This window comes from Octopus bimaculoides, chromosome 25 (assembly GCF_046866305.1).
Source record: "Octopus bimaculoides isolate indiv1 chromosome 25, ASM4686630v1, whole genome shotgun sequence".
Classification (NCBI taxonomy): Eukaryota; Metazoa; Mollusca; class Cephalopoda; order Octopoda; family Octopodidae; genus Octopus; species Octopus bimaculoides.
In genome coordinates this window covers 8,968,089-8,994,695 of record NC_142952.1, presented here as the reverse complement: position 1 = coordinate 8,994,695, position 26,607 = coordinate 8,968,089, and the positions used below count along the sequence as shown (strand labels likewise).

At 34.4% G+C, this 26,607-nt stretch overlaps 1 protein-coding gene across 2 annotated transcripts in view; it reads right to left on the bottom strand.

Moving 5' to 3' along the window:
- Positions 1-7,076: 7,076 nt before the first annotated feature.
- The window catches only part of LOC106880251 (uncharacterized), a 37,526-nt gene continuing 17,995 nt past the window's right edge, over positions 7,077-26,607 (bottom strand). The window contains exon 5 of one of the 2 annotated variants that reach the window (XM_089341837.1): positions 7,077-7,490. In XM_089341837.1, the coding sequence (XP_089197963.1) occupies positions 7,160-7,490 (331 nt within the window). In that variant the 3' untranslated portion in view covers positions 7,077-7,159. Of the gene's footprint in view, positions 7,491-23,824; positions 24,218-26,607 lie in introns of those variants that run through there. The other variant, XM_089341838.1, reaches the window with a different exon arrangement.

Sequence of the window (26,607 nt, the reverse complement as noted above, 5' to 3'; positions counted from 1 at the left end):
CTTCTGTCTTTCCTTTTTGTTGTTTGATTTTATCTCCCATTCAAATCACACAAAAAATACAGAAATATATTCATTTATAAGCGCTGTATATTCACAAAGTTTGCGTCCCAGTCGTTAAGTGTAGGGCTTTGTTACTACTGCTAAGGACGTTGAACAAGCTTATTCTATTTCAGTCACAACAAGACTAAATTTCTATGTGTAGGATAACTCCACGAGCACGGGAAGACGGTTTAGTTGGAGGATTTCGGCCAAGATGGCGAAGAAACAATTGTTAAGCGATTTGTCTAGCGTGTTTAACAATCTGATAGTCTGGTCGTTTACATTGATATATGTGTGTGCGCTTGTGTGTGTGTAAGAGACTGTCTGTCTCTGTGTCTGTCTGTTTATCTATCTGTGTGTGCGTGTGTGAGAGCGGGCTTAGGTGTGTGTGCGCGTGTATCTGCGTGTGGGTGTGTCTGTTTGTGCACGCTCTCGTGCGTGGATGTGTGTTTGTGCTCTGGTGGTGTGTGTACATGTGTTTTTGTGTCTTTTGTCTGTGTGCCTATGCATTGTACCAGGAAGTTTCAATTGCCGTGTCGAACATAGATCCTTCTATTTACTTTACATCGATTTTCACCGAGAGCATCTATGTTTTTTGATATTATGTCGTTGATAAAATGAGTCAGAATTACATTTAGTGCAGTCGACATAATCGACCCTTCAACTCTTCAACTCAATATCTTCGTCTGGTTACACTTCAATGAGCTACGGTTTCTCCAATCACGACCATTTGATGCTCCACAACACAAACACACACACACATGCATACATGCTGGCACACATACACGTACACAGAAAGGATTGAAAACAAAGTTGACTGCAGCAGCTGGAGGGGTATGTTCCGACATCGGCATTAAGGCGAATTTTAACGCTCGAACCGGAGGGTAGTGTCAGCTTCCGAATATACCCTTTCCAAACTCAAGAGTTCAAACACTCTATTCTACCATTCTAATATTCAGAGGTCCTCAAGTACTCGACTGCTTTCCCAAAGAGATTGGAAATATAAAAGGGACCTTTACTGAAATTTTCCCAAACGCATTGGATGTACTCCTAACGACGATACCGGACCAACCAACCATTCAAGGATAGACTCAGGAGATGAATAATTATCAGCGTTACAACACACATTTCGTAATTAGTCAGTGTGGATTAGGAAACGCTAGTTGGTATAGGCGTATTTCGTCAACAAAAATAATGTTTTGGACGTAGATAGGTCTTAAAAGTTTTCAATCAACTGGAAATATGCATCTTCTGTTACTGGAAATGGGCCGACTTGGTGTAAAATTAAAATATATTGTTTATGCTTAGATATGAAACTATTGCTATTTAGAAGTGTCAACTATTCAGAAGTGTTAATATAGACTGTGACCGTCTAACCAAGAATATAGTCATTTGGTACAAGATATAACAATGTCACATTACACGTAGTCCTGTAATAAAGATTAAACTCTGTAACGTTGATGACTGTGTCTTATATTAAACACATTTATTACATTTAGAGGATGCAGTCAGTAGAATATAGCCCTTTAATATAGAGTGTGACCGTCTAACCAAGAATACTGTATCGATTAAACACCATAGCAGATCAATATTTCGGAAAATTGATGAGAAACCTATGCTTTTGATCTTTCACCGTGGAAGAAAGCAATGCATGATGGGAGAGATAATTCGAACAAAATCGTATCGAGCATGAACAGCTCAAGAGAGACGTTCATAAGGGTTTTGATGAGTAACGAATATGGTTATAGCTTTGTTAGGCTACACGCAAACAAACTAGTGGAGACGAGAATACATTTATCAAAGGTTTATTACTTACCGTACGTCAGGGCTTAAGTCACCATTTATTTCTATTTAGTTCATTCAGATTCGTTTCACACTCACTGTTGACATTCTTGTGTTTTTCTTCTCCTGCCGGAAGTCCCCTTTTTTGATGCTGACCAACTTACTAGTTAACTCACAGCGAACTTTCTGTGTACAGTTCGTCTGTCACGAATTCTGCTCTACATGGACATGTCTATCTAAATAAGGTAGGCCTTAGAAATCAGAGATTGTCACTCAGACAGGCAAACTGGTAACCCTGAATTGTAAGACATCTGTGCTTGCAAGAGTAGTGGAAACGTTACACGAAGGTTCATCAAAGGAGGCGCCCATCGCTACCACATCTTTACGAAACAGAATGTCGTAGAAGGACTGAAAGGCCAAATCTGTGCTGCTCATATTTAAGAGAACGACCAAGTGATACCTTTAATCGAAATCGAGTTGCAGCTATCATGTATGTATGTATTTTCTATCTTTTAATTATTACAAAACTTCCACTGAGTTGTGTGTGTATGTGTGTGTGTGTGTGTGTGTGTGTGTGTGTGTGCGTGTGCGTGTGTATGTGTGTGTGTGTGTGCGCGTGCGTGTGTGTATGTGTGTGTGTGAATGAACTGTAAATATGTTGACATTCTGTATTTAGGTAATTGTAAATTTGTCACTTTTATAAGACATTAAACTGACATTCAGTGAAACAATAGAAAAAATATTGCTCAAATTATCTCCCTTGGGATGATATAATTATGAATTACTTCCCTTGAAACTCTATATGAAAGGCATCGCTGTTTGGAATGAATCATTATTTTGTCATATTCTTTACGTGTTTTGTCAGAAGAGTTGCCTTTCAGCTGAAGTTATATCATAATTCAGATTTTATTATAAGACACTGAGCGGAATGTGCTTCATCAACATAAAGAAAGATGATTTCCTCTGAAGTAGATATCATTTAGATTCAATGTAAACAGATCCGCGCCTCCTCTGTCACGTGAACTGAACCGTATTTCTTGAAAGCAAAACATATTTTCCTGTTCAATAATTAAATTATTGCTAATTAAGTGGTGCCGAATATATGTACATACATATAGACACTCGCACGCGCGTAAAAAAAGTCTACATATATACATTTTTTTTTTGACAATCTTTTTTTTTTCCCCCTTTTTCACAAAGTTTACATTAGAATATTATTTGTTTTTCCAGTTTTTCCTTTTTTCAAATTAAAAGTCCTTTTACTTTGATAATTCCATTCTCTTCAACGCGTCGTATTCAACTACCGAACGAAGAATCTCATACAACCAAAACCATTATACCATTTTTATATTTCCACTAAATCCATCCATGAATCTCTCATAATTTTCTTTAGGTATCATAATACCGCTCGCATCTGCTTCAAGACTGTTTCCTGAGAGCTGAAGCTCTCACCAGTCCCTTCCATTTCGCAATTTTTCTTTCCGCATCCACACTTTTCTCATACGCTATCAAGGCACCCTTATATTTGCATAGTTCTATTGTTTTTTCCTCTCTCTTGCCCTTCGATTTCTTCATTCTTTTGGGGGCTGACAAACCCGCCACTCTCCTCCTTTCTTTCTTTCACCTCACTCTTTTTCTTCTCTTTAACTTCCTGGGTACAATCCTCCTCAATTTTATCTTTCTTTCTTTGCAATCTCTCCTCCGTCTGCTCTTTCCCTTGCTTCTTCTCCACCACCTTTTCGCTATGCGAGAATTCAAATAAAGGGCACTGGGTCTTCATGTGTCCCCTTACCCCGCATATATAACTATTCGGTCTCTGTCCCTCCACCACCACGTAAAACGTTTTCTCCTCCTCAAACTCAAACTCAATCAGTTTTCTCTTTTCTGGTTTTGAAAAGCCTAATTTCTCAAGACTGGTTCTTAGGCAGTATGTTACATATCCAAGTGCCCCAATAATTACAGATATAAACCTGAACTTGTAATCTGGGTGGAATAACTGTAGATTTCTCAATACTTCAGCATAAGTATTTTCTTTTTCGCTTATCTTAAGCTTTATTTTAACATCCACTGGACAGCTGATTTTCGCAACTGTACACAGATCTTCTTATCCTAGATCCCTATGTCAGGTCTATTACATTTACATTTTATTGACACTTTCACTGGGACATTCCACCAGTACTCCTTTTTATAACTGGCTATGCCTTCTACCATACTATGAGTTCTTATTTCTTTGATTTCAGGGTTATCCTTCCGACGTATCCCATTATACGTGACTGACTTAGATACAACATCATGTCTCATTGATTGATAATACCATGATGACATTTTCGAACAGCTGCTTATGATGTGGGTGACATTCTTCGATGTTAACTCCACAAAGTCTGCATCGATTATCAGATTTGGGTGCTTTTCCTGCGACATTATCCCTTTTGTGCTTTTCCTGCATCGCTATCCCTTTTGGTCGACATTTTCTGTTCCTGGATTGCAAATGTATTCTCTTCAAAATGGAAATTAGTAATCTGGGTTTTGATCCATGATAGACTGCTTCGATAATCAAGGTTACTACCATCCCGGAGCTTTCTGGTAACATATCTGTGCTGATGTACGCCCATCTGCTGCTGATGTACGCCCATCCTTTCATCTGATGAAATATTGCAATAGAGTCGTGCGACTTCTTTGGGTATATATCTAAGGTTATCAGACACGGAATACTGCTCAACGAGCTGCTTCCCAAGTTTCATGTTGTTATCAACCTCATGTATGCAACATGTATGTATGTATGTATGTATGTATGTATGTATGTATGTATGTATGTATGTATGTATGTATGTATGTATGTATGTTATAATTTCATTTCTAGATGCAAGACACTTCCATTTGGAATTTTAAACATTAACGAGGTATTTGGGCATATTCGTGTGTATGTGTTCAATATTTGGAGGCAATGTATGTATAGATTTGTATGTTTTGCTTTACCTATGTATTATTATGCTTATAGTTACACATCTAGACATACGTATATATCCTTAAATGCTGAACGTTTCGAAAGTTTTACATATTTTAACAGTTCTATTGATAACATATCTGTAATCTTATAATTAGTTTTCTCCTCTCTGACTTTGAGAACAATAATTTCTCAAGACTGGTGAAGAGGCACTTCGTTACATATCCTAGTGTCCCAATGATTACGGGTTTAAATCAGAAATTGTAATCCAGGTAGATAGCTGTAAATTTTTCCATACATCGATAGCCCTTGCTTATCTTTAGCACCATGGTGACAACCACTGAGCAGTTGATTTCTGCTACCGTACATAATTTCTCTTATCTGTCCCAAATCACGATGTCTAGTATATTAAGCTTGCGTTCTATTAAGATTTCTACCGATACATTCCACCAATACTCCTTATACGGGTATATATTCGAGTTTATCAGACAGGGAATGTTTCTCGAGGATCTGCTACCCAAGTTACTTTATGTTATATGCTTCATGTATAGAAACTTGGGCAAGGGATGCACTTGGTGGTTAAAAAGGGGAGCTAAAGGGATATAATGTGACACTAAAAGACAGTCTGGATCAATTTTAAGCCTCTGTCCCCTTGTATTTCTTTTAGATAGAGGCAGTCTCTATCATTAATGTGAAAATAATTTGTGCTGGTCAGTGTCTTTCGGACTTTCATATCAGTGGTTCAGATCTCATAAAGTAGCCAATCAAATTGGTCAAATGTTCAAATTATTGAATATAGGGAGTTCGGAGATCCATATTTTTCTCATCGGCTGTTATATTCTTTATTGACGCGTTCCTTGTAAATGATACTATTCCTAGGCATCCTTAACATTCTTCATCAGACATAAGAAAAGCAGTTAAATCATTGATGAAAAATGCTGCTAATATGGTTTACAGGTTTTCCTCGTTTCACAACCAAATAGGAAAATTTATCCGGACAAACTCCAACCTCATATCCTTTGGGAATGTTGTAACCAGGTCAAGGCTCTTGTTTTATCTCATGCATATACCTAACATACTGTATCAAGTCATCCACAAAAAACGCAATAGGTAATTTTGATATTTCTGTCTCTTCGTGAAGCAATGAGAAATCATTCACACTTCCTCAACTAAATGAAAGGGGTTTGTTGAAAGTATGAACAACGCCACAGAGAGGCTATCCCCTTTTACCAGTGACAATACACTCCTTATATTTAACTTCAAGATGGTTGCCTTGGAAGAAATCAGGTCAGCTACGACTTTGATTATGCTCTCTGACAATTTAGCAAGATGAAGCACTTCTAACATCCACGAGTGTGGAACGGAGTGAAAGGCTCCCTTATAGTCTAACAGCATTGAAACCAGCTTTTTTTCTATACTCTGCACACCTCTAACATTACAATTTTGTTTATCAACAATTGCTCGGAACATCCTCAAACTTCCTTCTTCCCACAACTAGTTTTTCTGTGGTTATATTATTATTTTCCCAACGGTCTTGGAGGAACAGTTTTAAACATCTTAGATGTATGTATGTATGTATGTATGTATGTATTGTAGAGGCGCAATGGCCCAGTGGTTAGGGCAGCGAACTCGCGGTCATAGGATCGCGGTTTCGATTCCCAGACCGGGCGTTGTGAGTGTTTATTGAGCGAAAACACCTAAAGCTCCACAAGGCTCCGGCAGGGGATGGTGGCGAACCCTGCTGTACTCTTCCACCACAACTTTCTCTCACTCTTACTTCCTGTTTCTGTTGTACCTGTAATTCAAAGGGTCAGCCTTGTCACACTGTGTCACGTTGAATATCCCCGAGAACTACGTTAAGGGTACACGTGTCTGTGGAGTGCTCAGCCACTTGCACGTTAATTTCACGAGCAGGCTGTTCCGTTGATCGGATCAACTGGAACTCTCGACGTCGCAAGCGACGGAGTGCCAACAACATGTATGTATGTATGTATGTACGTACGTATGTGTGTGTATGTGTATGTATGTATTTACGTATGTATGTATCTGAGTGCGTGTGCGTATACGTCCTAATGTATGTCGGACTGTCGGTTTTCTTTATTGATATAAACCGGCTTTAATTCCCATTACGTTAAGAAGGCAACGTAGCCTCTCACGATGAAGATATTGTAATATGCATTAAAGTGAAATAATTGCTGGCAGCTGACTTGGCTCATAAAAACCATTGGAAACAGTTCCTCAACTGAATCGCAATGGTTTATTTACTTGAAACCGTAAAATAACTATTCTTTCTTTTTGTTGTGACATGAAATGAAAAGTTGATATGTTTTATTGTAGTTTATAAATTCGCTTTACAAATAAGTAGCGTTACTAACTTTCAACAAATATAGCAGTTTAGTGGGTTACTACACATTCACAACCTGCTTTGACTTTTATAAAATCATAGTGAAGCCTTCTGTAATCCATTTCTGTAACAATAGCGTGTTGGTATGCGTAACGTTGTACGCAAACAGATTTCATATTTTTTGGTATGAATCTGCAGGGTTTGTTAATAGATGCTTTAGTACAAACTACTAGCTCAAATTGTTGAGTTAAATCTTTTGTTTCGTAAACATTCACAAACCGGCCGGTCCGCGTAACACCTGATTTAAGAGCGACTTCTTGAACAAAATAGGGGCAACAAGGTAACCACTTTTCAGTGTCTCTTGGTTGCTTCATCACAGATCTGGTGGATAAAAATCCCAAAAGTTTGGTAGTTAGATACACAGACAAAAATCACGAATAACATAGTATATACATAGATAGTCAGACAGACATAGTTACGACATAGAGATCGATAGAAAGAAACAAAGGTTAATAATCTGTTGCATACATGCATATATACGTACATATAATTCTATATATATAATCCTATATCTATAATCCTATATATATATAATCCTATATATATATATATATATATATATATATATATATAAATATATATATATACAGATAGATAAATAGATATATATATAGACAGACAGACAGAAAGACAGACAGACAGACAGACAGACAGACAGACAGACAGACAGACAGACAGACAGACAGATAGATAGATAGATAGATAGATAGATAGATAGATAGACAGAGAGATAGATAGATGGATGGATAGATAGATAGATAGATAGATAGATAGATAGACAGATAGATAGATAGACAGGTAGATAGAATACGTTTGATAGGAAGTACATATATCTTAATAAGCATTACTCAACTCCATATTCGTGAGCACGTAGGATGGACCCATCTTCTGAAGAACTCTTCTCCCAATGCCTGATGAGATGGGTCTGTCCTATATATATATATATATATATATATATATAGGAGAATGTACGAAAAAACAACAGACGAGGACAGGTGGTGTAAACAACAAAAGGATGTATTAGTATGACGCTCGGGAATACGGAAAGTCTTTGACGTTTCGAGCTACGCTCTTCAACAGAAAGAATACGGAGACAAGGAGAAAAAACACAGAGAAAAAAAATTGAATAGTGTTCAGTCAACGGTCAATCATAGTAATGGCTGACCGGAAGTTAGAAATTTTACACATGCGAGCTAAGAAAAGGGGGAGATAACAAAGGGGGGGGGGAGAAAGAATGGTGATCGAAGAACGAGGGGCTGTGTGTATGGGATATATATATATATATATATAATATATATTACTCTTTTATTCTTTTTACTCTTTTACTTGTTTCAGTAATTTGACTGTGGTCATGCTGGAGCACCGCCTTTAGTCGAGCAAATCGAACCCAGGACTCATTTTTGTGAGCCTAGTACTTAAATATATATAAAGTGAACTATTTATTTAGATATCAATAGGTATATAGAATATGTGTGTGTGAGATTGTAATTTCTTGTTTAATATTTCTATACTTAGCACACTAAACGTGCGTATAAAAGAGGTATGAGTAGTGACTGTAGAATGAAAATGCTGCACAGAATTCCCAAAAAGATCCCATCACGGACATAAACAACTTTTCTTTCCAACAGCAAAAAAGCATTTTAGGGTTTTTAGATAAACACTTTTCAAGCACCTGTTGATTAGAAGCGCAATCAAATTATCACACTCTACCACACAATACTGCAAAGATACTGAAAAAGGTCTATTCGAAGAACGCCAGATTTACATATAATAGGAGGCACCTGTATTATTAAAATGTCCTACCAGTAACTCACATTTTCCCAAAAAGTTTTACACAAAATCTCAGTCTGTACAAATACTGCACGAAAAACTCGATCTGCACGAATACTTTATCATAGTCCGTAATAAGAAACCGTACAAATTATGCACATCAGTGAGATATGAAATGCTATATGTTAAGGTTCCCTTATTAATCATAAATTCAGAAGTCCTTACAACTTGAAGACGCGCCGAGAGGAATCTCTTGATGATTTAAATATTGACTTTTTCATATTTGTGTATATTTTGATGTCAAAGAAAAGCAGATCGGATAAAAAGTTAGAAATAAACACATCCGAAGAAAAAGGGAGAGTGGAAAGAAAAATAGTATAACGATAGACAGTTAATAAGGGACAAAGGGGACAGGAAAAACTAGAAAGGCAAGCTGAAAAAAGAAATACAATAATAGGTGGCAGAGCAGTAGAGAGAAATGCAGATAATGATAGAATGATAGAGGGAGAGAAAGATAGAAAATATAGAAGAATGGGTGCACGAAACAAGAAAGGAATAAAGATAGAGAAATGATTAAAGATACAGAAATAATAGACAGGTTGGATAGTAAGGAAGAAAGTCACAGATAAATAGAGACCAGTTGTCGCACATCAATATACCATATATATATATATATATATATATATATATATATATATATATATATATATATATATATATATATATATATATATATATATATATATATATATATATATATATATATATTTATATATATACACATATATATACATGTATGTAAGTATGTATGTATGTATGTATTTATGTAGGAACGAATGTATGTATGAGTGAGTGGCTAATCGAAAGAAAAAGACACTCAACACATTGAGTAAGTGTTACATATATTATTATTTAATACAGCTTGATTTGGTTCGCAGGCTTCTCGTAGAAGCCTGCAAAAGTTTAATTTATATTCATGCATTGATACATAAATACAAACATACATACATACATACATGTGCATGTATATATATATATATATATATATATATATATATATATATATATATATATATATATATATATATATATATATATACACACACATACATATACATATAGATAGATAAAAACATACATACATATATAGATAGACATTTATATATATGACTTTTGTAATTAATTATATTTCATCATATACATGATTATCTCTATATGATAATTTATATAATCTACGAAAATTCATATGAAGGCCTTAAATGAACCCACATGAAACGACATGAATATCTTAAATGATTGCATTAAGAAAACTAGGAAATATGGTTTCCCCTGTCTGGGGTTGGAAATATGTTTACTAGCACACTTTTGGGGTACTGATTTCAAAAATGAAAACCATTTTGCTCTATCATATCAACATTTTTCACAAACTCAAATGTTCCTTTTTCAAAATTCCCGGTATTACCACCATTACTAAGGATAGATTTGGCTTCATCAGATGCAGAGCCATGTATGGATCATTCAATAACTTTGAAAATATAGTCTTTCAATGTCATTTAAGGTAAATTCAACTACAAACGTGAAAACAAAAATCATGATTTACGTCAGAATTCCCAGTAAATAAAATGCATCAAACATGATCAACTTTCACTAATTTCAATCAAGCTTGATATAAATGTCATGATGATGACATAAACGTCCTTTATACGGTTAAAGGCAAATAAACACATTTCAGTAGAGCCATGGCAGAAGACAACTGAAACAAAAAAAGGGTTTAAGCATGGCTTGGATCGATTACCGAAATGCTTTAAACGGTATCCCCCGCATATGGGTCCTAGAAATACAACACATGAACAACGTAGCAGCAACGATAATAAAATATATGAATAAATGGCAAGAAGTTCTGTATCTCCAGACAAAGGAGGGAATCATAAAAACTTCACACGAACATGAGCCATCTATTTTATGTGGGTGACTTAAAACTTTATGACCAAGAAAAAGATGAGCTTGAATGCCTATTACATACTGTGAAAGTAGTACGTAATATGCAGTCGTAAGAGTATTTTCTTATTGCCGATCTGTACACGACTAACGCTTTGTTCTGAAGCATATGAAGCATAACACCAAGTTATCAGACTAATCGAAATACATACACACATATATACCAGCATACATACATTCATATACACACACATTGACACACATACACACACATATGAACATTATATATGTATATATATATATGCATAATATATATATATATATATATATATATATATATATATATATATATATATATATATATATATATACACATACATACAAACATACCTATCTACCTGTACATGTTGGTTTACATACATACATACATACATACATACATGCATACATATATACATACACATATATATGTGTTTTTGTGTATCTATATACCAAATTAAAATATCTCCTGGCAGACGATTAAAATATGATGGAATAAAACTCTCGTCGTCAGAGCTGCAGCATAGCTGCAACTGTTGTAAGACACAATGTAAGAAAATTAACAAGATATATCTGAAAACTGAAGACAATGAACTTGGCACATTTGCTATAAACCGAAATAGCACAAAGTTAATATATTTTATTATTGTATATACATTCGTTTAGCACATGTGTGAATGCCTTGTATCAAACACAGAAGTTCAGTCAATTACTTCACATTCACAACCTGATTTGATTTTTATCAAATCATAGAAAATCCTTTTATAATCTCCGTAGGTTACCATCGCGTGTTGGTAAGTGTATCGTTGGACACATATTGACTTTAGGTATTTTGATACGAAGTTACATGGTCTGTTAAGAACATGGGGAACACAGCGTCTATGGTAGAACAATTGTTTAAAATCATTTGTTTCGTAAATATTCACATGCGCACCGTGACGGGTAATACCTCCTTTAAGTTTGACTCTCCCATAAATAGATGCACAGCAACTTGTTCGAATTTCTCTTCTTGTAGACATTCTGGAAATAGATCTGATGAATAAAAAGAACCCAAAATACCGAGAGTTAGATATATATATATACTCAAATATATACGCAAAGAAATGCACTACGAGACGACGTATACAGTATAGTCAGACAGACACATACAGAAATGAATACGAAATATATAGATAGAGATCGATTGATAGAAACATTGGTCGACGAACATATATATATCCGTATGTGTTTTTGTGTGTGTGTGCGCGCACACATATGTATGTATATATGTAATACATATATAATTATGTATGCGTGTGTGAATGTATATACACAAATAAGGTTTAAAAGATATATATAGACAGATACAACGAACCGACAGTGAGATGATTAAGTGCCAAAAGTGTTATTCTGTGTGCGCGTTTGTGTGTGTAATTGCTTGTTTTATATGTTTATCTACCAATAATACACTAGCCTTGCAACGAACAAGGACCCAATACTGGTTGTAACTTCAATGTAATACACAGAATTTGAAATAAAGCATGTAATATGTCAACCCTACCCTGGCAATAGTAAAAAGTGCTATAGACTGTTAAAGACTTTCTCAATTACCTCAAATATTGCAAACTGTTCAATTGAAAGGCATTTAATATTTCTTACTCCAAGACCACAATTTTACGCAATGACAATAATTTATGCAACCGTAATCAAGTTAAGTAATAATTGCCAAAACGGTAAGTAGTTCCCTCTAATTGAAACTACATAAGCAGCAATTTGCATCCTTTCAAAAAATAATAATCAAACAAACGTTCTACGAAACATCCAAGAAACATTGATTTTGTTTCTTATCGTACATTGACTCCACTAAAATTCTTTAAAAAAAGGATGTTAGTAGTCTCTTCGTTTAGACACAGTAATAGGAAGTCTGTTATTTCATTCTCATCTTATGTCTGGTAGTTTAAGAACTCTAACATGAAGTTTAGCACCGCGTCTAATATCTTGTCCCTTTTGCAATTTGCTTTCTCCATCGAATCTATACTAAATCTTTGTTCCGATTTCTCCAGCTAAAAATGTAGGAAAAGAATTGATTGCTTGTGGAAAGTCATTTCTGAAGAGTGGAGATTAATTTGACTTTTTTTAATTTAATCTAAGTTTTGTGACGATAAGGTAAGAGATGTTATTCGATGCAGTTTGAGAGTAAAGTATAGAAAGAAGGAAAATAAAGTTAGGAGGGCTGAATGAGAGTGACATGATACCGAAAATGGGCAGTGATTTGTTGAACTTATAGGGCCTGTATTTGTATTTTTGAGTTTGTATGAGGTCTATTTTTAAATTAGAATTAATTTTCCACGGAGGAAATTGAGCGTGATAGATAAAACTTCAAAGTGACTTACCGAACTGTTGTTTTAACCTTTGCAGGTCTTTAACAAATATCAAGTCTTATGTCAACATAAAGATACAAGTTCTGAATTCTGAATTCTGAATTACGAGCGAAGATATCTCAGTGTAGAACAAAATGTCTAGCTTCTCATAGGTATTACATTTTTCGAAAGCTGGTCGTCAATTCCCGCGTATAAGCAAATTTTCCAGTTGATGTCAAAATTTACGTTTCAACCCTAAAACCTATATGAATCGTAAAAAAGTAGTTATGCACAGAGAAAGATATCACATATTTTGAATGGCTATGTCGATAATCTTATATAATATTAGCTTATTAGTACATGTTCGGTAGAAAAGGTAGCTTATTTGGTTGACTTCGGGAGTATATTTGATATCAAATGGATTGATTTATTTTCGGTTAAAGTTTCAAAGGAACTGCGGAATAACTGACGTTGAACGTGCTTTTGTAAATGATTCGTCGAATCTTGTGATTGATGGATATAAATGAATTTTGAGCCGCTGTGCGTCTCTAGATTTTAAATTTTCCGGCGGCACATATACTCACTTTTGAATTGAATATGTTAATTTTTTTACCTCTGGTCAAGTTATTATGATCTTTGCTGATATATTTCATCTTAAACACACACACACATACACATATAAATTAATATTTTGCTTAGGCTTAAAGATACTGATAACTTGGTGTTAAAACTTAATATACATATGCTTCAGAATAAAGCGTTAGTCAAGTACAGTGTGTAATACGAAATTAAATGAGAGAAAACGATCAGAAGATTATGGAATGAACTTTATTAGCTGACTGCCGTTTCTGCTATAATATACAGGGCACTCAGAGCTGAGTGCATGTGCATCACATTATAACTTTCTCGGAGTTTCAAAAGTGAAATGAAAGTTTATTTTGGAATCGATTTACGTATATAGGAAAGATCACCGTCGAAAGAGTTGAAAAATACGTAAGAAATACATAAGAAATTATATAAAGTTTGAAGAAAAACAAAACACTTTCAGAAATACGTAGAGAGATATTTACATAGTTTTGTACCTACATATGTATACGCAAAAGCGCATAAAACCCCCTATATAATAATTAACTTTATGTAAGTATACGTAATAGATAGCCAAAATACTATGGTAATACTGATTATCAGAAACCAGGCATGAAAAGCGGGCACCAGAAACAAATAGAAAGTGAAAGAATCCCAGGTGTACGGTGGAAGGGAAAGGAAGAGGGAGAGGGGGAGAGCGAGAGAGAACAATAACAGAGACAAATGAAGTCGTGAAACTGTCGACGAGATTAGTTTTAAGGATTCCGACCAGATTGACAATTAAGACAAGTATAATAACTGGTTGATATATATATATATACATACATATATATATATATATATATATATATATATATATATATATATATATATATATATATATATATATATATATATGCATGTATATATATATATATATATATATATATATATATATATATATATATATATATATATATATGCATGTATATATATATATATATATATATATATATATATATATATATATGCATGTATATATATATACATGTATATATATATATATATATATATATATATATATATATACATGTATATATATATATATATGCATGTATATATATATATATATATATATATATATATATATATATATATATGCATGTATATATATATATATATATATATATATACACATGTATATATATATATATATATATATATATATATATATATATATGCATGTGTATACATATATATATATTGATAGATATATAAATAGATATTTATACACGTAGAGAGGAAGTGCGTAGCTCTAAATATGTATATACACAAAATGCACTGAAACATACACACATACACATGCATAAACACATACAAACCTACACACACGCGTGCACACATTCACTCACACACACACACACACACACACACACACACACACACATATAAATCGTCAATACTTCAAGTACACTTTAATGTATTAGAGCAGTAACGTTTTAATATATATATATATATATATATATATATATATATATATATATATATATATATAGACGGTTTAGATATAGATTCAAGGCTTGAATATGGTACTTATGCGAAGGCACCCGAATATCGCATCCCAAAAGGATGGGTGATTAAAATCAAACAATAAGCAACACGGATTTCAAAAGTGATTGCAGTACGCACGTTTGATGGACTTATATATTCTTCCTCACATTTGGATTTTATGTATGCTCTCTCCCACTTGGTTTTAATATGTTGCCACATTTGTAATATGTCTTTTTTTCTGCATTTTTCGTGCAGCTGAAGATTGCTTTTTATATTGCATTTAAGGTAATGCTCACATTACTTAAATAAATTGAAGTAGCATGAAACGTGCGTACTGCAATCACTTTTGAAATCCGTGTTGCTTATTGTTTGATATATATATATATATATATATATATATATATATATATATATATGTGTGTGTGTGTGTGTGTGTGTGTGTGTGTGTGTGTGTGTGTGTGTATGTTTGCATGTACAGAGAGAGAAAGAGTGAGAAGGGGTGATAGAAAGGGACAGGCACACACACGCGTGCACACAAAAAGACAACCAAGCAGACATTTACACATATACACTCACATACATGTGCACATATATACATGGAGATACATAGATAAATGCATACATATACACACATAGATGCACACACATATACATTTCGATATATTCATATACACATATATTCTGAGAGAAACACACACAAAAGTAGATATGCATATATAAATAAATATATACTGACAAGCTAGATGACTGCTTGTAGCACATACAGTCACAATTAGTGATGACCAGATTTTGCCTATACGGTAAAATATTGCGTCGAGCTGCCTACATAAAATGTATTTTTTCACTAAGCCTTAAACAAAGCGCATCCCCTATTTTTCGAAACAAAGCCCTAATACATTATTTTCCCCATTCTAAATTTACTACATGCTTGAATTCTGTACGATTCCATATTCCATAATTCTTAATTTCCCTATGCATTCTGATTGGAATTACATTGCAAACGTTTAACTAAATATTATTCTCTATCGACCACGTATTTTACTTTCTACTCTGAATATTGTCTTCTAAGTTACAAGATTTAAGAACTTTCTTTTTTCATTCGTATACTTCTTTTACACTAACTACAAATCATATTCATTCCCTTCATGAAATTTACTATCATATATATATAAAAGGGAGTTCGTATGAATGTGTGTGTATGCGTACGTTCCTTATGCATTCCAAAACCGAGTTACCGATTTTGACGTATGGGGTATCAAAAGATTCAGTAGGCTTCTATCTACCAATTAAACTATATTTTCATTCACACATTTGCGTTACAAAAATTTAGCATTGTCATTTTTCTTTTAGTCACCTATCGTAAACGACATTTTATATCACCACCACAACGACAATAACGTTACATTTTCTATATGAGAGTGTTCGCGCGTTCGTTACCTACGTTAGGCCGATGGCTGACAAGTATATGTGTGTGACGATGTATGTCGGTCAGTATATATACATTTTTGTGACGATCGACACACACAGGGACAGAAGTAGGCTTCAAGTGTGCGTTAATGTATGTGTGTTTGTCTTAGTTTATGTAAGTAACTTACTCCCGCCCAACAGTGAAACGCGCTGATATTGAAAGTTTAGGTTGCGGCCTGAACTTTAAACGAACAACAGCGTCCACTTTGAAGTACTAGCAACTTGAAAATTTGGCTGATTTAACACCACTCACAATACTCGCAAATATATCTACAAAAAAATGTTATTCTGGTTATTACAATAAATTCGGTAACTTGGCGAAGTAGAAAGACTCAGCGGCTCTTTCAATATAATTACAGAAATGTTATTCCACTCCTTCTAACCAGTTTCAAGATAATATTTAACAGTCCTCCCAAGCTTCTTCATCACTCTGAGTATCAACGCCACACAACCTTTTTACTGTGTTAGTCAGTATTTATTCTACAGCTTATAACGTTACACAGTTAAAAATATGTAATAATGTCAAATTAATTTATATCTTGCTACATACATCCTTCAGCAAATATTTTAAATTAACGTTACAACAGCATCTTTCTTCCTATACACTTGATTCATCTTTTGTTTCAAAATTGTAAATATATTATTTTTGTATGAAAAATTTAATTATGCCTTCTGAATTTTCTTGGACTTTCACTTTCTTCACCGTGATATTCAGTCGTGAATTTTATAACATTTAGTACATGTTTCAAATAAATGTTGGCTTTTTGTACTTTGTTACATTGATCACGCATAGCATCTTTTACTATAATGGTGACTTTCCATCTTTTTATAGCATAACTCTGCTACAGAAAGTATGTTTTGCACCTATATTGACTACATTTCGTTTCGTTTGACCTTCGTATGTGTACATTTTGGTGTTTTTAATATTATCAATTCTATGAGTGCGTTTCTGCGTTCTTTACGTCTATAGCAAACTATAGTAAATAACATTTTACGCTGTTTTAATGAGCCCACATCTACTGAAGTAGCCATCCCCATGAAAATCATGATATTCTCATTTGTGTTCGACATAACAACTTAAACGTGTTTCACAGACTCATCCCTCTTATCATGTTCTCCGGTATTCTCTTATTCTGTGGAATTGATAATATGGGTGTTATTTCAATTTCTTGCAGTGTGCACGCGTATATTTACAGCTCAAATCCGATTGAAATGATCTTTTTCTTATGTGTAATTTGTATTTATGATGAGCATATTTAAAATCCTGATCTTCGATATAAACTTAAAAAGAAGTTTTCCCAGAAATCCTGTCCTTTATCTCTTCTTTCTAACATATCGGAGGTGACATTTCCGCGCCTCCTTATTTTTTTTCCTAATTTTTTTCCCATTCCTATGTTTGCGATACAGGAGATTACGATTTCAACCACAAAATACGTTCTCAATATTTTAATATTCAACCCATATACTTAACATAACCTTTCCCCTCCCACACAGATAGCGCTGAATGCTATGTCAAACTAATGTTGATAATACATATTCTTCATCTTATACAGCAACCTCACATCCGGTGGCCAGCCTTGCTAACTGATAACTCTATTGTTTTTGTCCCCTCACTCTCACCATTTATGCACGATTTTCTTCTCACCAGATCACTTAGCATCCTCTCACCATTCCCATATCGACACTGCCCATTCCCCTCTATATATCTTCCTTTAAGTCTTACAATTTATATATCTATCCACTGATATGATGATTAGTTTCTATCTATCCTCCTATTGGCATGATCTTATTTTTCTCTGCCTGTTATTATTTAAATCTTCCTCTGTACACCGCATCAGCAAGAAACCAAAGTTATCTAACAAGGCTCTCCCTCATTCTGCCTCCGACAATGGAGTATATCGTTGTTATATGGCATTCTTCCTCCAATAATGTAATAAATCACTACTATATTGCTAGCCCCTGTTTGTTTAGCGTATGACGCCACATCTGCGCATTTATTCTTGAAACAGCTGTAAGTGATTATCCGCACACCTTATTACTTCCTTCGTTGTTATTATCCATATTCATCTAATATCTCAGGCATCTTGTTAAAAGATGTAAATGTCATAATCTAATCTGATAATCTGTGTGTGTGCTTTTGTGTGTGGATTAATTGTGTGTATCGCACTGAAATATGTGCTGGCGAGACATACTGTTGAAAACTCAACACAACAGACAAATTAATTGCATTGACAGTAAAACGAAATAATAGAAATTTGATATATTTTATTGTAGTTTATAAACGAATCCAACAGTAGTATTTTTACAGTTAAACAAAGATAAAAATTCAGCTGACTACTTGACAGTCACAACCTGATGGTACCGAAATGAAACGATAGTATGGCTTTGAATCATACCCTACGTTTACGATAGCATGGTGAAATATGCGTTGTTGTACACACTGGGACGTCAGGCTTATTTCGTATGTATTTTCAGGGTTTATTCGCAGATATTGAGCCACAATATTTCATGAAGAAGCATTGAATTATTGATTTTGTCTCATGAATTCTCACATCCTGACCATTCTGTGAAGTAGCACTTACAAGTTTGCTTAAATAACTAATGATTTCACTTTGGTTGTATGATGCATATCTGATTCCCGAGAGATTGTGAGTTAGATATGCAGTAAAAGAGATTAGATATATATAGTCGAAGAGTCATGTAATAAAAGGTCGGACAGGCAGGTGAGAGAAAGAGATGGATATGTGATGGATGGACACATAGGTGGATAGATAAGTAAATGTATAGAGATCGATATAAATTACGCGATTTTGGCGCGCGCACACACAGAGACATACTTATATGTGTGGGCATGTGCCAAAGAAAACTGAAGAGAAAGATTGCTCTCAGATTCAAGAGTGTTGACCGGTAACAAATAAGAACAAAACAGAAAAGAAGTCACGACCAAATCCGTGTTGTAGGTGCGGTGGTCTACATTTAAAATTATAAAAATATAAAATCTCCCAAAATTGCCCGCGATGTTTCAGGAAAAAATTTTACTTTGAGGGCAAATTGATAAGGAGCATTACATTTCGTGAAAACCTTAAAAGCTAAATTGAACGAGGTATAAATAGTAACTGCACGACAACGTGAAGTATATTTGCCACTTAAATGCGGCTAAACCCTAAGGGTGAATGTTACTGTTGCTTTTAGCCCCAGGAGAACATCTCCTACTGCTGGCTATTGACACACATCTGTGTCCTGCCTGTATTTGCAAAGGGAAGTCATCCTTCCCATCTTGATCACGTGATACAAATGTACATAGGGAACAAATGATATAATGTTTTGATTATTGTAATTTCTCTTATATATATATATATGTGTGTGTGTGTGTGTGTGTGTATGTATGTGTGTGCATGCATGTACCAGTTTATATATATATATATATATATATATATATATATATATATATATATATATATATATATATATATATATATATATATATAAATTGATGCTTAGCTGACGATGATTGTTCCTGTCGGAAGTATTTTGAATGCATCCATCGAAACATATGTAGAAGATATGAAGACATAAATCTTTTAATACCATCCTGAGCGTTTGTCTCCATTTTCAATTTGTCCTATTTTCTCTTAAATACAACTTACTTATCACGGAATCAAATCACACACAAGTGTGAGCATTGTTTCCTAGGACACTTAAACAACATTCAGCCACCTTGTAAATATTCCCCTGGATCTTTCGTATAAATTGCATACTCATATATGTATATATATATATATGTATGTGTGTGTGTGTATGTGTGTGTGTGTATGTATGTATGTATATATAACGTGAGCACAAGTGTGTACGTATAGCACTATATGTATATATAAATATAAAAAATGGAATAAAAACAGTTATAAGGACAGGGAAATTGGACAGGTCATTGTGTACCATGTTCTCCGTTTTTTGTCTTTGTTGCCCTACACATTCGCTAGCTTTCTTACAAAAAATCTAATGCTCTTAGCTTAGACATTTTGGGGGGCAACCAGATCGAACAGCCTCATGTGTAACTGCCCGAAACTGTAAGGACATGCAGTAACTTGACTGAAGAAAGAGGGCCACAAATGACCTGTCCTTTTTCCCCCTCTGTCCTTCTAATTGTTGTTTTTCTTGTCCGCCTTTGTTTCGTCTATCTGTCGGAATGTTTTATTGTCCTCTATTGCATTTTTGCTCCATCATTTATATCTATATATATGCATATAGCGGCGCACGTACACACTTGTGCTCACCTTATAGTAAGTATGTATTTAAATTTTGTACGACTCTTTTACCCTGTCTTTTAGTCCCCTTCATACTTTCTACCTCTGTGTGTGTGCGTGTGTGTGCGTGTGTGTGCGTGTGTATGTATTTGCATATTAACAAATATAAATGTGTATTTATATATATATATGCATTTAAATACATACACTCATACACACACACGCACATGTATGTGTGAGTATGTGTATACATATGTGTGTGTCACTGTGTATGGCTGTATGCGCGAATATGTGTGTATTTGTGTGGGAGGATGTGCACTTGTGTGTTTACTTATGAAACATATATTGTAGATGAGACTGAGTTACTAAGAAAAATATGCAACAAAATAAATCTTGAATAAAATTTCTCACAGTTGCAAAGTAACTGAAAAACCTAAAAGTATATGTATACATATCAATATAACTATTGGTGCAGCCATGGCTGTGTGGTAAGAAGTTTGCTACCTAGCTACATGGTTCCGGGTTCAGACCCACTGCATGACATCTTGCAGATGCACATACACAGAGACACTCACACGCACTGCACAAACATGCATGACAGTAAAATACGACAATATGTACTCCTAATACCCCTGTACTGGAATAGTTTTAAGCTGAGGTTTCAAATATTAAGCGCGTTAATTTCATATTTAATTTCATAATCTTCTGCCTACAAAAAATAACTTGCAAGCGTATGCCTAATCACAAGATTACCTAATGTGCACGTTTTTCTGGTAACACCGATATTTTATACACTATTAATGTTGAAGAATATTTGATCTTCATTTGCAAGGAACTACTTAAATCTTTTGTATCTGCCTTGGATATGATTAATCACCAATAATGAGAACAAATCAGGAAGCTGGAAGTGAATAATCGAACGGAGCCGTGTGCTACTAAATCTTCTCACTTCAAACTTAAGGATGACAAATCGGATTTGAATTTTAAACCATCGATTCGGATCATCATCCCTACTAGATCTGCCCTCAACTTGATTAGTAGAATCATTCTGGGCAGGATTAGACCCATTACCTCTGGTTTGGTACAAGTGTCTTAAAGCCTGGATTCATTTCAATAACAAGAATATCTCATCCTGAAATTTCAATACTATGTATCTATTTCATAACTATGCCTCTATTTCTCTTATCTTCGTAAATAAAGCCTTATCCTTGTTAGATACCTCATTAGTAATGTCTCTCTCGAAATAGACATTACTTGAGAAGCTAGATATCCTAGTAATAACACTAATAGCACAATGCCAGGAATCCTAAAAAAGAAAGGCTGCAACTGTAAAATACGTAATAAGTGTCCATTACAAGGCAAATGCACAAGATTTAATGTTTAGGAGTGTAGCATCCTTAACATACAACAAAATTTAATCAATATTCATATTGGACCCACAGTTAATTTTAATTACCGGTATTTAGTTCACCTCAGCTCCTTTATATCTTATAAGTACAATAAATGTACCTCACTAGGTAACTGCACTCTTAACCTTTAAAAAAGCCAGTGTCTCATATAATATTACTGGGGATATCGTATACTCCGATGTTCCATAGCAGGGCGAAAATGTCCCATGGTGTTTATGCTTAAAAGGTTGTAAACAAATCTTTTTACATAATCCTCTACACTAATTTAACAGACAAAATGAAGGGTTTACCACATGTGTCCATGGATGATTTACAACACTCCGACTTTATAACAAATATAATCGCAGGAATTTGAATCTTTTAGCACAAGTCTGATCCACATAGAATAGACTTACTCTTATACCTATTTAACTTATATTACAACTCTAAATGTAGTCCATTGAACGTCTAAAATGTTTCAACGACATAAAATATCTGTGACACCAGATCGCGCTAAACGCTATATCAAACTGATGTAGATGGTTGATATGTGTTATTCATCAACCTTGATAATTGATTACTCTGCTATTTTTGGCTCATTGGCCCTCGCCATTTAGACATGACTTTCTTCTCACCAGATCAATTAGTATCCTCTCACCTTTCCCATAGTGACACTGGCTTTCCCCTCTTTATATAGAGGGGAATAACCACATTTGAAATGAGTATATCTCTATCTATTGATATGATTGTTAGTTTCTATCTATCCTCCTTTTAGAATGACCACATTTTCTCTGCCTCTTATTATTTAAATCTTCTATTCAGCCGATTAGCTGCAAGCCAATGTTATCTACTACGGCTCTCTCATTCTCCCTCCAACGATGGAATATATTGTTGTTATATGACATTCTACCTCAGATAATGAAACAGATCAGTGCTATATTGCTAGCCACCGTTTGTTTTGCGTAAAACGCTTCATTTGCGCATCTATTCTCGAAACAGCTGGAAGTGATTATGGACACAGCTTATTACTTCCTTCGTTGTTATTAGCCATACTCATGTAATATCTCAGCCATCTTGTTAAAAGATGTAAACGTCATAATCTTACTTGATAACCTGTGTGCGTGTGTGTATATGCATTTGTGTGTATGTATGTTTGTTTGTTTGTGTGTGTGTGTGTGTGTGTGTGTGAGCGCACGCGTGTGTGTGTATCACACTCAAATATGTGCTGGCAGAGACACACCGTTGAAAAATTAGAGGTCATTGATAGCCGAAGCAGTCGCATAAATCAAAAATGTAAAATAACTAAATGAATACATAACAGACAATAAATCAAGTACATTTACTATAAAACGAAATGGCAGAAATTTGATATATTTTATTGTAATTTATAAACGTGTTCGACAATAGTATAACTGCAGTTAAAGATAAAAATTCATTGGACTACTTGGCAGTCACAGCCTGATGGAACTTCAATGAATGTATAGTACATCTTTGGATCACCACTTAGCTTTACGATAGCATGTTGCTGTATGTGTAGTTGTACACACTTGGACGACAGGCCATTTCTTATGTATTTGCAGGCCTTATTCACAGATACCGCGCTACAATACTTTATGAACATTCGTTGTACTAAGTCATTTGTTTTATGAATTGTCACACTCTGACCAGTCCGTGTAGAAGCACTTAAAAGTTCGCTATGATAACTAGTGATTTCACAGCAAGCTGCACTCTGGTTGTTTGATGCAGATCTGATGGAAAGAAATTCCCGAGAGGTTGTGAGTTAGATATGTAGTCAAAGAGATTAGCAACTGGTCGACATATAATAAAAAGTCGGACGGGTAAGAGAGATATAAATAGATGGATATGTAGTGGATGCACAGATGATATAGATGGATAGGTAGATAAATGTATAGAGATCGATTGAGAGAAACGAGATTTGGGTGCGTACGTACACACACACGTATATATATATATATATATATATATATATGTATCATGTATATGAATATGTGTACATGTACACGTGTATAATATAACTTATTACTGTTTAAGGAGCCGTATATTACAGGTTAAGACACAACTCAATAGAATTATCCAATCGACTTTGTTCCAAGAATTCCACCTTAACGATATTGATAACAACAATGCCAACTCGCAGCAGTGGACGAAAAGGCGATGGTAGCATTCGGAGCAGTCATAAGCATTAACCAGAATATGTTGCTGAACGATATATAAAAATTCAACCATTAAAACCGCTCTATTACTCAGAGTGTTCTATTTTTCTGACTTATAGACAACTATCTGATAATTTGTGTGTGGCTGTGTGGTAAATAGCTTGCTTACCAGCCACATGGTTCCGGGTTCAGTCCCATTGCGTGGCACCTTGGGCAAGTGTTTTCTACTATAGCCTCGGGCCGACTAAAGCCTTGTGAGTGGATAAGGTAGACGGAAACTGAAAGAAGCCCGTCGTATATATGTATATATATATATATATATATATATATATATATATATATATGTGTGTGTGTGTGTGTGTGTGTGTGTTTGTGTGTCTGTGTTTGTCACCCCCACCATCGCTTGACAACCGATGCTGGTGTGTTTGCTTCCCCGTCACTTAGCGGTTCGGCAAAAAAAACCGATAGAATAAGTACTAGGCTTACAAAAAATAAGTCCCGGGGTCGATTTGCTCGACTAAAGGCGGTGCTCCAGCATGGCCGCAGTCAAATGACTGAAACAAGTAAAAGAGTAAAAGAGTAAAGAGAGTGTACGTGTATGTGTGTGTGTGTGTGTGTGTGTGTGTGTGTGTGTGTTTATGTGTGTGTGTGATTGTGTAAAAAAATAACAAGCGATTATCAATCCGGGATAAAAATACTTCATAAGCACTCTGTTGGCACACCAGGCTAACAATATTACTTAGATTAGTGAAGACCGCCAAGTAATCTTTTGGTAGGGTCTCCAGTTATGGTTCATCAAAAATTTCTATATTGTAAATCCGGGGGTGGGGGGCTCCAGACAAACTGGCTTTTCAGAGTGATATATATGAAACAAGTTTAAATTGTTGCCATTACTCATAATTCCTTTAATAGTGCAAATTTAGCTTACTGCTACTTCCAGTGGTCATTATAGGTACATTACTGATAGGTTTACTCACTTAAGTAAACCTATTACTACTGTAGCTATAATGACAACTGGAAACAACTGTAAACCAAATTAACTCTATTGAAAGAATTATATATATTGACCATTATTTTGAACTCGGTTCTTATATACATACATACATACATACATACATACATACATACATACATACATACATACATATATATATATATATATATATATATATATATATATATATGTATGTATATATATATATATATATATATATATATATATATATATATATATATATATATATATATATATACGTATATGTAAATATATATATATATGTGTGTGTGTGTGTGTGTGTGTGTGTGTGTGTGTGTGTGTGTAAAGTTCATCTTGCATTATTGATTTTATAAAACACATTAAATGCTGATTGTTGACTACGAACTCCGAAGAATTCACGTGAACAATATAAGCTGCAATTTTGTCATCGGTTTTCTCCTAGAAGAGCAAATATATTTTTAATAGATGTAGGACGAAAATGTTGTACTCCACCACACTCGATCTGGCACAAACAATACCGTCTTCAAAAGTAATCAATTCTCGAAATAGTGGCCCACAGCATTGCGAGGCTAAGGCGCCTTTCAATTGTAAATGCGCTAACAGCTCACGGAGAACATATTAACCATTCTTTAAAAATATATAGGTTAACTGAAACTTTTGTTTAGAGAAAATAGTTCAAAAATCTACCGACGATATCATGTTCAGGAAACATGTGATAGATAATTTCATTTGTGTATAGCTAATTTCACTTATGCACACTTTAGCATACTAGCTGAAGATCACATCAGTAGCTTGACTTCATGATGGGAAACCGTGCAGATTATGCACATATGAGAAATACAAAATGTTATTTGCTAAATATCTTTTATTAACAAAAAAAACAACAAAATTGCAGTTTTCATTTCTTGTAGGCATACCATACAGACCACTGGATTTGTTTTATTTATATATATACGTGTATAAGTTT